The sequence below is a fragment of the Acartia tonsa genome, chromosome 3, assembly GCF_053477335.1.
Source record: "Acartia tonsa isolate MP-2025a chromosome 3, ASM5347733v1, whole genome shotgun sequence".
Classification (NCBI taxonomy): domain Eukaryota; kingdom Metazoa; phylum Arthropoda; class Copepoda; order Calanoida; family Acartiidae; genus Acartia; species Acartia tonsa.
The window spans coordinates 46,468,286-46,486,352 of record NC_137262.1 but is presented as its reverse complement, the minus strand read 5'-3'; the positions used below and the strand labels follow the sequence as shown (position 1 = coordinate 46,486,352).

The window sequence follows — 18,067 nt, the reverse complement described above, 5'->3', positions numbered from 1 at the left end:
CTGCTTAAATAATTTTTCCGCCTTATATATTAAAACCAAAATATGATTGAAACAAAGAAAAGTTTTTATTTGTAGTCTCTCTTTAATCGAGCTCGGTCTTTAAAATTCTATTACAATGTTAAAAACACATATGATATTAGTTTTAAGGTTACTCAATATTTTCTGAAAGAAAATTTTTTAATCGAAAATCCGAAAACGCTTAAAACTAGTTAATAATAACAGTTGTTCCCATGTATAGGGATGAGATACACTTTACTTTGAATATTTTAAATGCATTGGAATGAGATACACTTTACTTTGGATATTTTAAATACATAAGGATGAGATATTTTCACCTTGTTAGATTACCTATTTTGATTCAACTGGTTTTTTTTTTAATTATATTTTATATTTCTGAATAGATAATTTGCTTTTTAGGTTATCGACTGGAAGAAGAATTCTACTGGAAGGAGAATAACAAATGGTTAAAACATTGTTTTAACTAAAAGTTGTCAACCCCCCCCAAAAAAATATTGTAAAATTTACTTTTAAAACTGATACTTAGAACTACTGTTCAACTATAACATTGCTTAAATTTTAACGTCTACTTCTAGATCTCAAAGGTATTGTTTCCAATCTGTTTATTATAAGTTTTTTAGAGCTATTTCGAGGCTTGTAATGTGCTTTAATTTTTTCATATAATTCCTTGGATCCAACTCCCAAAAACGCTATTGAGGTAAACACAAAAATATTAATGAATATCTGATAATATGAATTTTTGAAGTAGTTACTTATATGTTTAATAATTGTAGCTTGTTCCAGATTACTTCTGGTATTATTAACTTTTAATTCCAATAGATGTCTTTGATCAGATGTTAACGAGGAAGAAATTACTTTAAAATTAGATTGTCTTTCTATTACCACATCTCCTTTGTGAGGTAGATTAAATTCCAATTTCCCATTAAACATAATATGTACCGGGTAATTTGAACTATTTAAATCCTTTTGAATCCCTAACACAAATGCTTTACCTATTTTATCATCATGCTTAAAAAGCAAAATTCCCTCGTTTGTTATTTGAAATAATTTTGTATTGCTAATAAACGGACAATATTGAATAATAAGGTCAAATTTCTTATCATTTATATGTTTCAAACAAAAAGTTATAGCTTCATTCAGTCCTAATTGTTTTTCATCCTCAGTGATAAATTTAGCAATCTTTTGGTTTTCTGTATTGTAGTAATAATAAGCATCCAAAGAAATTCCCGCGTATGGTATCGCAATCAAAGAATTATATTTAATTTTGTTTGATAAAATATTTAATTCTAAATAGAATGTTGGTTTACTATCAACCAGACCTGATCCTATAAAATTGATATTTACTAAGTCAGAGTGTTTATTTTCAGGAGTCAATTTTCTTCTAAGATCATTTGTTACAACCCCTTGGAAACAATATTTGAAAGTTACAATCCAATTTTCCAGAAAACTTATTAAAATTCTTGCAGGAATATAGAGATTATTAAATGTAAGATCTACCCCTCTAATAAAAGTATTATCTTTTCTCATTGCTTCAGTTATGGAAGGTATAGGTTGAAAAGCTTCCTTTAAATATTTTTGATGCATTTTAAAATTATCCAAATGAAAAGATTGTTTATTTTCATCTATTATATAATTTACTTCGAAATCTGAGTTAATTTGTTGATCTAGAGCTGTCATATGCGAAATTATTATATCAATTTCTTTTGATAATTGGTCATATCTATTTGTAAGTACAAGAAATTTATTCAGACTAATAGCTATATTTGAACCTTTTGCTTCAATTTCAGCATTATTAGTATTTAGTTCAGTTTTTAAATCATTAAAAGATGTTCGGAAGAGTGTGTTTACATCCTTCATATTTTGGTTGTAGTCAAAAATAATCTTTACCACCGATTTAGTCGAGTCTAGGTATTTATCTCGGTTTATTTTTTCATGATAGAAAAAATCTATCACATCTTCTGAACATGAAAATGTTATGAAAATAGCCAAAAATATGATGTTCTTCATGATGAAAAAGAATTATATTTTTTTTAAAAAGCCAAAAATGTTGTTTGCTGTTATATTGTTGCTCGTATAGTAAAAATAATTATATTTAAAGCATGAAGTAATCTAAAGGAAGTTTAAAATAAGAAATTGACACTTGTCATTGTTCATCTCTGGTTTGTGTTTAATAGATATACCACAAATAGAGTGATCAACAAAAATTTTAAATTTTATTTTATTTTAATAGAACTAAATATTTTAAATATCATACAATGTATTTTATCTTCTTACTACACTAATTAAAACCTTTATTATTACTTAAAATTATAAAATTAAAATTTTGGGCAAAAATTTAATTAAATTAGACTTAAAAGTAATGAACCTACTCTATACTTTTTGTTCGTCTGTGTGTAAGTCAAACGTTATTTGTTTTGGTGTTTCTCCAGACTTTTCATGATCTTTTTGCTTTTGTTTTATTATTCCTTGTAATTTACTTCTTGTTATAGGCATTGAAGTCTCATCAATATCATCATTTAAAATTTGGTCCTTTATTTCACTATCTGAAATTAAATTTTCAGGTTTAGGTTTGTCAAACTCATTTATTGAATCAATGGTCAATTTATCCAATTTTTCATCATTTTTGAATAATTCAAAATTTAAAGGTGCTGATGAAATTAATTTCTTAATTTCTTCAGTGGTTAGATTTATAGGTTGCTGTTGAGCAATTTCTTTTATTTCTTTAGGTAAATCCTTAAATTCATCAGAAAAAGGTATATACTTTTTGAAATGATTAAATGGCCTAATTATGGTCAATTCATCAACAATTCTAGATATCCAGGCTGAAACTGGATTTACTTTTACAATAACAAAAGGTTGAGGATGATAATATGTTTTAAGAGGTTGTGTAGTACCCAATATTTTACTCATATCCTTTACAAAAATTACATCTCCTACTTGGAATGATCTAGTAACCTTATTTCTATTGGCTTTGTCAAGTCTATTATCTCTTTCCTTTGTTATGAAATGTCTCACGGAATCTAGATTTTTTGTTAAACTTAATTGTTGTGCTTCAAATGTTTTTACACTACGAGAAATTATAGGGTGAAATTTTGGCACTAAAGGATTATCTAGGAAACATTTACTTAAATGAGACTCTGTGCCAAATACTAATTGATTAGGTGTAAAACCGGTTTTTGTTATACGACTGGAATTATGTAATTGAGCTATTATAGATGGTAAAAATGTCCAATTAAAATTAGGTTGATTAGATAATACTTTTTTCATTATTCTTTTAACTAAACCCACATAACTTTCCGCTGCTCCATGTGACATTCCAGAAAACCTTGATGAATAAATAAACTGACACCCTAAAAGAGCTAAAATTCGTATTGTTTTATTAGAACTAAATAAACCGGCATTGTCGCTAAAAACAGCTTTTGGGTGGAAGTGAACCCATATATGGTTAACAAAGAGATATAAAAACTCATTTGCTGTTTTTGTAACAACAGGAAGTAGAATCATATAACCAGATATTACGCATCTTGCCATTAATATGTGATTAAATCCACTTGCTGTTGGTAAACCTTCAATTAAATCCATATGTATGCATTCTAAAACTCCAGCTGTAAGAGGAAAAACTCCTAATTTATTTGATCTATTAGGATGATTTGTTAACATACATGCTACACATATACTTGCATATTTGTAACATAATTTTTGTAAATTTGGATTATAGTAATTAATCAAATTGCTAATCATTTTCTTAGGACCACCATGGTTTACAATGGTATGCACCATAGCTATATATTTATCCAATAAACTATCTGGTACATAAATTCTAGGGATTTTATTTATAAATTTAATATATAAAATTCCTAACTGTAAAAAATAAAATGTGTTCTTATCTTTATAAGTTTTATCTTTACTGGTTACACAATTGGTATATATTTGTGTATATTGTTTTTGCTGCTCTTCTATTATTTTATCAGTTGTTAATATATCTTCTAAAACTCTTATAGGATTAAATACTGCCCTAGTATTACGCTCGGCTAGATTGTTAGACAATGCTGATCCAAAAACTTTGGGATCTAGTTCATTTATTATTATGTCTTCTATAACTTTTGAATTATTAATTTTCCAAGTGACTTGAAAACTATTAGATTTTATTTCTTTCCCCTTTTCCTTTCCTTTTGCAATATTTTTATCTCTTTTGTTAATACTTTGTAACTGTCTTTCTGTCAATTTTGTTTTGTCAACTTCAATAAACTGTGGGTTATTTTCAACCCATACACGCCAATCTTTTACAGTCATTGTTGTTTGATTAGGCATGTAATCATTTAAAGAATCCTTTACAATATATGGTAATTTAATGTGAGCAATTTCAGGCTTACTAACTTGAAAAACGCGACTCAAAAAATCCGCTGGATTATTTTCAGATTTTATAAAAACTAAACCTAAATTTGGATAATCATGTTCTATTTTAACTCCCCAATTATTAATTTTAGTATGGCTGTCTTTAACATCTTGATTATACAGATAATAAAGACATTTATTATCACAAGCTAATAATAATTCATCAGAATTAACCATTTTTCTAGTTGCTTGTAATGAACCTAAAATTGCATACAATTCTAGTTGCATAATATTAGTTTTTCTCATTTCTTCAGGAATTACTTTTGAGTGATATAAAATTATTTCAAAAGAACCCTTATGTTTACCTATATTATATTCTGAGTGCTTATTTAAAATTGTAGGCCTAACAATAAGATTCGAATTTTTCTCATACAATAAAAAGAAAAAAGGAGGTTTGTTCTTATCATTATTAAATCTTATAAGTTTTTTACCATTGAATTTATTTGTTGCATTAATAAGAGTTACAGGCCTATGTAGTACATTTGAAAGTGCGCTAAAAATGTGTAATCCTGTATCTATTTTAAGTACACCTTTTTTAATGTCCTCTAAATATAATTTCATACTTAGTTTATTACCTTTATGTTCAGTATCCAGAATATGGTTATACATAATATGTTCTCTAATATGTTTTTGTAGGTCAAAACAAATACTCTCAAATTTTGTTACACAATTTTGAAGTTCCAACATAAGTTTTAAACATCCGGATAAAGAGATCTTAAAGTGTTCTTGATACCCCAAGGTATCATCATCCAAATATTCATACTCAGGTGGATAATTACTCTCAAGATTTATTAAATAATCCTTGATTGTTTGGTTATCTTTTTTAAGAGGAACTGGCTTCACTGGTAATTTTAAATCAAAAATAATTCTATGGGTAGGATCGTCTAAATATATGTAAGATGGAACAAAGTTTTTTGAATATTTTGCTGGTACTATTTGTGCTAAAACGCAAGAGTATTGACTATACTTTTCACTTGCAGCATCAGTAAAAAGTATTTTAGGTACACCTGGTAAACATATTTTTGAGAATAAACAACTTTGAGTTAGCTGTTTTTTAAGTTCCTCAAATTTTTCTCTATGTATATTATTTGGATTATATTTTCCCAATTTAGTACTAGTAAGAGGTGTTAGATAATGAATGTTTCTTAAAACTTGAAAATTTAAAGTATTTCTTAACCAATTTACTTCACCCAAGAATGATTTCATGCCTTTGGCACTAGAAGGAAAAGTTTTCTCATTTAGTTTTTCGACCCTTCTTGGATCGACCATTAAATAGTTATTACTTATAAGCCAGCCTAAAAAGGATATTTTAAACTTACAAAGTTGACTCTTAGCTACCTCTAGTTTAGCTCTATGAAATGCTAATCTAGAAACAACCTTTTCTACTAAATCAAAGTGTATTCTAATGGTTTCCTCATAAGTACGCCCAGCTTTTGAAAAAATAATTATATCATCATAGAAAATTTCTACATTAGGTATCCTATCATTAATCATTATTGGTAGTCCTTTTTCATTTAATTGTATTTTACCATTTTTATCTCTACTTGGGATATGATGTATCATTACATCGCAAAATCTAGCGAGAGCATTTGGAGATACAGACATTCCTGTAGCTAAAGTATTGAAAATGTAACTCCCCCACATACAACTAAATAGGGTTAATTTTTTGGATTCTGGAGTCAGCTCTATGCTTTGAAAAGCTGACTTCAAGTCTATTGAACTATAACAATGTGCTGAGTGTAATCTATTTAATATCATATCAAAATTTGAGATTGTTATTGGATCTTGACTTATACATTCATTTAAAAGTTTATATGATACTACTAATCTTGCAGCTGAATCTTTTGAAGACCTTTTTACTAAAAAACATGGTGAACTAAAATTTGGTATATCATCCCCAGTAAGACTTGCTTTCGATATTACTTTTAATTTACATAAATAATCTAAAACATCCCTCAGCATACTAGCGTCTGCAGAGGATTCATATATTATCTTTTTGTTTTTAGGTAGTACAATATTTTCTTTTAACCTTAAATTAAAATAACCTAAAGTTTTGGATAAATGTCCCCTATCTAAAGAATGCCGTGAAACTATTTGTGGATATTTATCTATAAATATATTTTTAACATAAGGCCAAATTTTAGGATCATAATTACTTTCTTTAATGATATCTTTAGGAGTGTCTAAAATAGAAGTTGGAATTCCAATACCTTCTGGCTGAAGATCTTTTTCTTTAATATCATTCCAGTTTGGTTGGAATCCCATTTGTACTGACTGTTCAGAATCATAATAGTTTTTAAGATCATAATTTGGTATTACTTTTTCCTTAATAGGATAGCGCTCATCTGTTAAACTAACATTAGGATCATTTACATTATTGTTTACTGCTGTATAATCAGATAAATCTGGTGAATGATTTGGGAAACTAATATCTACTTTATAACATTTTGACTTTATTTTAGAATCATTAAAAATTAGTGGCTTTTTTATGACAATGTTTTTAATTGAGACCTCTTTATCATCTGGTAATCTACATTCAGACATAATAGATACTTTATCTGTTTTAAGCCTTCTCATAGATCGCTTAATATGTTTAGAATTATCTTTAATGGGATACAACCTATATTGTTTATCAAATAAATCAATTGTTGCTTTAATTACCCCAGAAAAAGTTTTATTACTTAAATTTTCAACTAGAGCATTTACTACATACTGGTACTCTTTATAGTGTATTTTTGTTACAGTTGTAATTATTCTTAACCCATCCATTTCATCATATGGAACTTTATCTTGAGAAACTATTACTTTATCTTCGACTAAATATTTAGATGCTTTTGAAATGACAAAATCAACTTTTACTGTTTGCATACTTGAAATCTTTTCAACTACCCCATAGGCTGTGTTAAGCTCTAGCTCTGTAGCATAAGAACTAGTTATTACTCTATTCCCATATTTATTACGTTGAATTACTTTAATAGTATTTTCAAGACTACTAGGCATTAGTATAAGACCAAATAATGTTTGCATTCTTGAAGCAATAATAAAAGGTGATTCAGATGGAAATTGATCAAATTGATCAACTATCAAAAATTCTATACTAAGTACTGGCCCCCCTTGTAAAAACATGGACATATAAACTGAGCCAATAACATCAATCTTCCTATTTGTTATACCAGATACTTCATAATTGCTTTCTTTTATTAATGACAATAGTTCCTGTTTATTATGTTCAGAAAAAAGTCTAGCAAAATATGAAAATCTCATAATACAGGTATCAGCTCCTGTATCATACATGCCTGATGCTTGTTTAAATATTGAATCTTTAAATGATAATTTACATGGTATATATATTTTTCGCCCAATATTTACAGAAATATCAACACTTTTCAATTCCCCAGAGGGAGGGTTTTGAAAAGGTTGATTTTTAAATTTAGACATTTTTATTTTAGGCTAAGTTACCACTCAATTGCTTATCGAGATGCCTTCTCTCTTCAGCACTAGGATATCTCCATTTACCTTGCATTTTAAGTTGCTTTGCAACTGGCCTATTAAAACACCTGTAAGATGGATGATATAAAGTTTTACCAATCTCTTTTTTACAAACAAGACAAGGTTCGGAAGTGGGAATTGTAAATTTTATAATTCCTTCATCATTTCTCATTTCATAACAAAGTTTGCTGCCAGCATGAGTGTTTTTACCACAAAAATTACATCTTAATCTACCATTTACTTCAGTATGAATTCCATAATCTTTGCGGTTAGTATTATTATCATTATTTCTGCTATTGTTTATTTTAGAGTTATCTTTTAAGGGAATGAAATTGGGATTTTGTTTTCTGTGGTCTCTATAGTTACTATTGTTATTATTATTATACTTTTGCTGATTGCCATTATACCTATTACTTGTAGGGTTTGTATTGTTATAAGACTGAGATTTAAAATTATGATCATTCCTTCTCCCTAAAAAATTCTGCTTATGATTGATCTCTGATATTTTTGCGCGCATATTATTTCTTACAGAAAATTTAGGAACAGGGATATCACTTGTTTTTAAATTCTCACTCCTACTATACCTTTTCCTATTATCATCCCTTCTATAATTTAAATCAATAGCACCTACATACTTTCTAAGTGCTTGTACTACTTCAGCAAAAGTTGGGAATCTACCTAACTCTGTAATTAAATCTGCTCTAATCTTTAACCCATCATTAATTGATCCATATGGTAAATTTTTTAATAAATATCCAATAGCAGTTAAATTATAAATTTGAGTCCTAGCAGGCTCTCCATGTTCCAAACAAGCTCTTTGGCATAGAGCCATAATTTTACTAACAACTTTATTAAATGTAGGATCCTTAGGCAAAACAAAATTCTCAAGTTCTAATTGGGCATGCTCAGGCCTCAATCTTGTATCATATTTAGTTAATAACGCGTTATAAATTTCAGAAAGAGATATATTTCCATCTACCATTGTAGCTACACTATCATATACTTCTCCTGTTGTGCATCTTAGGAGTGTTTCTTTAAATGTATGCTCAGATAATTTACATTGAGCTTGTGCCGCATTCATATTTCTTAAAAATTCTACAACGGAAGGAGTGCCAAAACCGCTAAATTTATGTCTAGTAGGAAAAGTGTGATTGATTAGACCTATCTTTTCATCAGAAATAACTGAAATAGAATTGCAATCAAAACTTGGGGGGAAAATTGTTTCAGCATGATTGATATAGTTACTAAAAGTTTTTTCTCTAACATGTTTCTGTAAGGCCTCATTAACACGTTGTTCTACTAAGTCTTCAATCTTACCCACTCTCCTATTGACATTATCATTAATACTAATTTCTAAGTCCTTTAAATGTTCATTAAAATCATTAACAGTTTCATCTACTGATTTACCTTTAGGTAGATTTGTTTTCTTATTCAAATCATTTATTTGAGCAGTTAATTCAAGCAATATACGGCCTAAGTTATTATCAATAGTATTATTAAACTTAATATCTTGCTTTAGTATCTCAACAGTATCATTCATATCATTGACTAAGTCTATGTCTTCTGCATTTCTAGACATAACTCTTTCAGTAATATTAAACTCAGGGCTAGTTTCATCTTCTACTAAATCCTGAGAAGAGATTGGTAAACTTTCTAAGTCCCCTTGTCCATCGGACTTAATAAGATTTGACATATTTCTCAAATAGTCAATATCTTTTTCCCTACTTTTACTACGTTTTCTTAGTGATTTCATTTTGAATAAGTATAAAAAGATCCTTAATAGATGTTAAGATATGACTGACTAAAACCACTATTGGTTTAAAAATTGTAGGGTCAAAAATTAATAAAGTAATAAAAAATATAGATGTTAATGAAATTATTAAACTTGAGATACAAAAATAAAAATTAATTTTGCTGGCTAAAAGTTCTTTTTAATTAAACTTGAGATACTAAATTTTAAACTTGAGATTTTAAAATTTGAGATACAATTATAGAAGTTAGTCTAACTGATATAAAACTTCTTATTAGAGCTCATTAAAGGGCGAATATAGGTTCGATATGATATGAGCTTATATCAAAGGTGCCATTGCATAGTTTTAGAATATCTATGTTAAATTTAAAAATTCAAAAAAATCCTTAAGTAGATTTTACAATTTTCGTGTTTTCTTCAACATATAATAAATGAGATGGCCTACAAAATCGTTTATTTTAGCCCTTTACAAGACTTTTTGTGACTAGTTTTCTTAAGTTTAATTGATTATTTCATTGGCATGCATCTTAAATGATAATTAAAATGTTTATTTTATTTAATTATATAGTATTGTATTCAAATTTTAAATAGCGTCAAAAATTTTGCTTTATAGTGCATCATAAAGATAAATATTAAGTTTTTAAATTTATTTTCTCTACTAAGATTTTAGATTTATTCATGATGAATACAATCTATTTATATAAAAATATATAATATGTAAAATATATTTACCCTTTGTAGCCTGGGTAAAGACACAAACATGATGCAACTTTTAGCAAACAAACATAATATTTTAATTTTGAAATATTTTTTTAAAATTAGTTTTCAGCCCTCCCTTTTTCAATGTACTTTTACAAAATTATGTTATGAAAAATTTATTTGATCAAAAGTAAAAGTTGCAGCATCCTTTTTTTCCCCATTCCTTTCGTCTTCATTATGACTATGATTGAACAAAAGCTTTATAATACAACCTTCCGACGCAGCCTTGTGTGATGCAGGGATGTTTGGATTTCTTAGGGAACCACACAAGTTACGCGAAATGGCGTAATTATATCAACGAATCAGTTCGGTTTTAGGCTAGAAACGGACTTATACAGTTAAATATGTCAATGTCTTTAAGTTACTTATAATCTATATAATTGCACGCTTGAAATAAGCCCATATCATATCAAACCTATATTCGCCCTTTAAAGAAGCTAGTCTAGTTGATATAAAACTTCTTAAAGGATTCCTCCCAATTTTTCTTTGGTACAAATATGCAAAAAGAAACCTTTACTCAAAATTTGCTGCAGACTTATTATACAAATGTAAAATTACTCTAACTGATATCAGAACTTATTTTAAGATTCCTCCCAAAAATTTTTTTTTGGTACAATAATGCAAAAAGAATCTATCTCTAAACTTGCGGACTTTAAAATGGAAATATATATAATTTTTTATAATTGATATAAAACTTATTAGAAGATTCTTCCCAAAAATTTCTTTTGGTACAGTAATGCAAAAAAGAATCTATCTACACTCCTTTTTATTTATCTTACCACCTGTCTGGTACTATGATGAAGCAAAGAATATATCTCTTGTAGAAGTGAATCAAGCAATAATTTTTCAGATATATTCTTACCAATTTCTAAAAAAATAAAAGTTAATGCAGAGACTTCACTCTAATTTAATTTGTATGTTCTTACAAATTAACTTATTCACTATTGAAAAAATTATATATGTAAAAATTTTCACTTCACTTTTTAGTTATATTACTTTGCACTTGCACTTATAACCTTCTGAATCTCTGTATAATGTAAAACCTGTTCAGCTTTAGTTTTTTTTTTGATGTAAAAAACAAACTAATATGCACCCCCCTCTACACCAAAAAAAAATATTGAACAACCCGATGTTGCACCAAATGATATGTTTTCTCCCAATTCTAATAAAACGTGCCAAGTTTCAGAACAAGAAGAGAATACCAACCAAGTTGAAGCCAATCTCCAACTCATATGACAAAGCATAAACTTAGCTACCAAACCGAATAAGTTAAACGCAATATTGTCAAAGTTTACAACATTTAGCTGGTTAGGCTAAATTGATTCAAGTGATAGATGTGATAAACAATTCAACTATGCCAAAGAAAAAGCAGTTCAATTCAATACTTTAAACTTAGATTAAAATTATGTTATGAAGTACTTATAAGCTATAATTTGTGAGAATATTAAATAAAGCTAGATTTTCCAAGAATAAATAAATAAAGATTTATCCAATGCTTAATTAAACTCTAGCAAGCTACCAGATGTATTTTGCTTTTCTTATAACAATAGAAACTCAGAGTAAACTGCATAGCCGGCTTATACAAGTACAACTTGATGCGCTACCGTACCCTTACTCCTAGAATCCAAGCTATTAAGCTACAGAGCTGTACTAATCAGTGTCCCAAAATCTAATTCAGCATGTATTATACAACTTAATATTTCTTATCAAGCATCCTTAAAGAGAGGTACAACTATAGAGGTTCCCATGTTCCGGTGTGCTCTAGGGCCTCTAGAGTGTCAACCGGTGCGAGTGTCCCCCTAGGGCCGCGACCAATGGCCACAAATATACTAGCATTCTCTAGGGCCTCTAGAGTGTCATCTAGTTGCAATTGCTTGTACACAAGGTTCTCAATTGCATTTGTGTCGTGCGTTTCAGTCCCTAAAGCTCCAAACGCCTACAGATAGCTGTCCTTTAATCTCTAGTAATTTTACAAGACTTAAAATATTTGTATCTACTATATATGTAATTGCTAACCACGTTGATTCCTAACCCTCAACTAAGAATGATTCTATTTTTGCACTTGAATAATTCCTAATCAAGTTGGAGGAAAGAACTCCACTCTTTACTAACGTTTTCCAAAGGTACTAGGGCTTTCTAACAAGCTTTGATATTAGCAACTACTTTGAATTTCTAAATAAAAAGAAATCATCAAAGTATTTTTGAAGTTACTTTATATTTAGACAATATAGTAGCAAAGGTCCTTTAATAAGTTGTACATGTAGGCTATCATAACCTAATGAATATCAACTATATACATAATCACTAATCACGCTATTCCCTCCGCAGGAATAACTCCGCTCTTTACTAATCGCTTCCAAAGGTACTAGGACTTTCTAACAAGCTTTAAATTAGTAATTATTTTGCTTTCTAAGAAAAAGTCTATTAGATAAAGAATATTTAAATAATAAACATTTACCAAGATAATATAGAGGCAAAGGTCCTTTAGTAAGTTATGATATGCTTATAAGTTAAGTTTTTAAATTAGTTTTACTTTTACTCTTAAACTGCTTAAGTAATGGCAAAATTAATACAAAGACCTAAGTGTTGTAAACACTTCCACGCGAAGATCTCCTATTATTTATTAACTTTTGTGCAATAAAGAACTGTTGTCTCACAACTTCAAGTTCAAATTATTCAATATATACCAAAGTGAAAAATGTACTAAGTGTTTATTGTTTATACTTTATTGTTGATTAAATGTGAGTATCATAGTTTAGTATTGTATTCTAACATAAGTATAATAATGTTTTTTAAGTTATTTTCAATTATTTTATATAAGGTTAAATATGTTTTATGACAGTTAAAACATATCTTTGGATTTGCAAAGTGTAAACCATAAGTTCTTAATAAGAAAGTAAACTTTAAACTTATAATATTTGATTCTTTAAAATTTTCTTTACACTTAACATGTAATTGTTTGTTATCCAAATACTTTGAAAAATAATCATCAAACTTCATTATGTTTTGTAAATTTACAAGTCCAAAGATATAATAGTTAAACTTAGATAAATTTGCTAAAGATAGATTTTTTAAGCAGCATAAGTATATGATTTTTCAGAACTTAGACTATTTCTCTATGTTTTGAGCTTCATTTGATTTTTACAAGTCCCAACAGGGAACTTGTAAAATTTCTATAAATCTCAATAAGAGTAAAACAGAAATTAAGATAAATGAAAAATTGATACACATAAAAATAAACACCATTCTTATCAAAACTAACAGAATGGTTAAGAAAAGAGATAGTATACAGATAAACACATTAGATAGGTTAAACATTAAGAGATACAGAGGTTAAATAAAAGATTACGAGTGAATGAGTGTGCAAGGCTCATTGAGAACCAAATACTTTGCTGCTCTATTTATACTGAGATCTTAGAATGTTCTAGAATTTAGTTAATGGCATAATCTGATGCAATCCTAGCTTTTTTGTGCAATAAAAAGTATAACAAAAACTTCTACATCAGTTTTTGTCATATAATAAAGAAGATTCTGGAAACTTACACATGATGCAATATTAGCTGTTTATGTATTAAAAAGCATAATAAAAACTTCTACATCAGTTTTTGTCATATAATAAAGAAGATTCTGGAAACTTACACATGATGCAATATTAGCTTTTTATGTATGACAAAAACTTATTCATTGGTTTTTGCTTGTATAATTAAAGTGTTTCTAAGAACATTCTAGTATCTATATACAATTACATAATACAAAATAATGATGAAATTATTGAATCACAGTAAATAACTATACTCTTGTTTCCTACAAAAAGTCTAGAATATTCTAGATATAAAACACAATTATATAACTTTGAATTGTTGTGCAATCCTAGTTTTTGCTCTTGTAAAATTGTAGCAAAAACTGCACTTTCTGTGGGAAACTCAAAATATACTAATACTTGGTTTTTTTTTATTTATTTTAAAACTACAATTCTTTTTATGTTTTTTTTTTAATTTTTTAGAACTTTTTTTATTTAATTTACTGGACGTTAGTCAAATTGATTTTTGTGTATTTTTTAATAAAAGTAAATCAGTAATTAGTTAAGCCCTTTTTACAAAAGGACTTCTGCTATTATTGTATCAGCTCGATGACATAACAGTAGTTGGTTATATTGTTAACGTCATTAGATATGACGCAATATAAAAGAAGCTCTTTATAGTGCCTATAAAAAAATGACGTCAATACAAATAACCAATGATAGGCCACTACACAGACAAAATTACTAATGACGGCCAGTATACATTAGAATTGACCAATGTTAGGCCAGTAATACGTCATTTTTTTAACCACCATAAAAAGCTTTTGTATAAAATCATATTTATTAGAATAGGCTACCTGAACAGTTATCTATAGTTTTCCATGAACTGAGACTTAAATAGCGGATGTAAAACCGGAATGAATTTGAAAATAATTTAAAGTTTTGGTTTTGATTGATTTAGAGCGGTAATCTTTTATTCATTTTCAATTGATATTAAAAACAAGAATATAAATATCTGAACGTAGCGTAGTTATTTAGCTGAAATATCAAATGATTACTAAAGATTTTAAAATAGTAGTATTTTTAATAGTTTACACTATACAGTTTAGTTTAAATGACATAATTAAATAACATAATTACTGCTAGCGTAATCTTTTAGTGGGTTTCACAGAAATTTGTAGGAAGAAGGGGAGACGAACACACAAACAAAAGTCACTAGTTATAGAATAGCTGCGCTAGTGATAAATATATAATATACAAATTTTATATTATTTTTGGTTTACTGAAAATTATATACTATATTATGACAGACCAACATATTTATATGTTAAAGAGCTTCGTAAAAAAAAACAAAATCAATGGTAAAAAAGACTTTAACGAACTATAAAGTAACATCGCTTTGACAATTCTTCGCTAAAATAAAAATCACTATATTTTTGCCTTATATTTCATTCTAATTATATATTCTTAATGCTTAGTTTATTTATATCATAAAATTTATATATATCATAACTTTTTCTATTTTTGTAGATCCTGGTATTAGGCAGTGTTAGCTGTTCCATCCCTGGACTTCTGGCGCAGTACAGACCATATTATTCAGGTAGACAGACCATACAGATTAATATATAGATAGGTAGATGAAGGAAAGATAGGGTGGTAGGTCAAGGATTTAATGGGATAAGACAATAGCCGATAAATTGATGTACATCCCTAATGATGAAAACCTAAAATTACCCCTTCTGTAGATAACAATTGGTGTTTGAAACGTTCGGCCAAAGAACTAAATGAACCAACTAATCAAAATTCAATGAATGTCCCAGGGTTATTAATTCAACGAATAAGAAAACGTTATTACAAGGCTTTAGGTACTAGTGTAATAAACAGCCCTTTTTCCCCTCCCTCCCTAGTGGTAGGTACATAAAGAGATAGCTAGGTAAATAGTTAGATAGACAAGTATATGATATATTGTTTGATGCATAGACAAACATAAAAGCAAACAGACAGACAACTTTTAAAAGCAAAAAGACATACATGCATTAATTGATAGATTAACAGACAGACAAGCATATATATAAACATCTCTTATATATTTCAATTTTTTAAATAAAAATAATACTTTGTTTAAAGATAAAAAAACGTATAATATTCTTTTGAACAAAAATTTAAATGCAATTTACTTAAAGTAATTTTTCATAGTGCACTTTTGAATAAAATAAATTATAGTTCTTAAATCATTCTTAACAATCAAAATTTTCAAAGTCTTAACTTTAGGATAATATTTTAACTTTTTTGGTATTTTCAGTAAATCTTTTCAATGATTTACCTTTTCCTTAGGACTTAACTATTAACTTTTACAAATTTTGAGTAGTTTGTAGCTGTACTGATAGCTTAATTACAGATATTATTATTGTTCTATAGATTTCAAACCCATAATTAATGATATATGATAAGTTGATCTTTGCTACTACTGGATGATACCATCCTTTTCATTTAAAGAAACATTATACTTCCCTATATGTTATTGTTTAATACAAAGCTTTAAGATCGCTCTTGGCTTTCAAGTAATTATAATTAATGTTTTTGTTATAATAACAAGTATAATTTGATACATAGTAAGTGCAGCAATGGTAAGATACCGATAATTTTTATGAAAAACATTATGCTACAAGTTTTAAGTTGGACAATAGGCAAAAAGTTCTTGTGATAATAACTATTGTTTTACTGCTTGTTTATATATATTTACGGACACTTAATGCGATATAGGCAGAAAACATTTAGGCGTTTAAGACTGATCTTGGTGACTTATTTACTTCTTATAAAAACTTTGCTTCTTGAAACTGTCTTTTGCAATTAGAATCTAAATTATTTAAATGCCGTATCTAAATTGTTTAAACGTCTTAGGCATGTCGCATAATCAACAAAGTAATTTGCATTAAAATTAAGTAAACATTTACAATGTAAAGCCTCTCTATAACTGCCCACTACTCTACTATTTTGTTTATGTTTATTTTACACTTTTCTTTCCCTAAAAGTTGTATCTAGTTTATATGCTGCCGTAAGTCGCTAACCCAAATGTGAATCTATCTTTTTATACTAAAGGAATTTACATGTAATCTCTTTATAACTGTTCTGTTTTTGTCAAGTATTTCTCTCGTCTAAGTTTTTCAAAAAATATATATTCCAACGGTTTCATCCTTGTTTTCCTATTGCTTACAAATTACTATTTTCTTGAAAAACTTAGCAAATTCTTGTTATTCCTAAGAAAAATATTAAGCAAAATGTCTCATTAATTACATTTTTCATTGTTATAAAATGTAATTTGAATGAAAACAATTAAAATAAGCTTATTGTCCTTAAAAGGTGTTAAATTTGATTAGAGCAGCACCTGTACAACTATGATATGTATTAATCGATTGTTAAACCAATCATGACCTAAGAATCTACGCAGTCTAGTCACTACAGTTTATATTTAGTCTAGTCCCTACAGAATCTACACAGTCTAGACACTACAGTTTCTATTTAGTCTAGTCTCTACAGAATCTACACAGTCTAGACACTACAGTTTCTATTTAGTCTAGTCTCTACAGAATCTACACAGTCTAGACACTACAGTTTCTATTTAGTCTAGTCTCTACAGAATCTACACAATCTAGACACTACAGTTTCTATTTAGTCTAGTCTCTACAGAATCTTCACAGTCTAGACACTAGAGTCTCTATTCGTTCTAGAATATTCAGAATCTACACAATCTAGACACTACAGTTTCTATTTAGTCTAGTCTCTACAGAATCTACACAGTCTAGACACTACAGTTTCTATTTAGTCTAGTCTCTACAGAATCTACACAGTCTAGACACTACAGTTTCTATTTAGTCTAGTCTCTACAGAATCTACACAGTCTAGACACTACAGTTTCTATTTAGTCTAGTCTCTACAGAATCTACACAATCTAGACACTACAGTTTCTATTTAGTCTAGTCTCTACAGAATCTTCACAGTCTAGACACTAGAGTCTCTATTCGTTCTAGAATATTCAGAATCTACACAATCTAGACACCTGTACAACTATGATATGTATTAATCGATTGTTAAACCAATCATGACCTAAGAATCTACGCAGTCTAGTCACTACAGTT

General features: G+C 28.2%; 1 protein-coding gene across 1 annotated transcript in view; it reads left to right on the top strand.

Annotated features, from left to right (window-relative positions):
• Positions 1 to 18,067, top strand: part of LOC145314352 (uncharacterized) — a 60,695-nt gene that overhangs the window by 23,531 nt on the left and 19,097 nt on the right. The window contains exon 2 of the mRNA XM_080154230.1: positions 15,462 to 15,531. Coding sequence (XP_080010356.1) covers positions 15,462 to 15,531 — 70 coding nt within the window. The remainder of the gene's footprint in view (positions 1 to 15,461; positions 15,532 to 18,067) is intronic.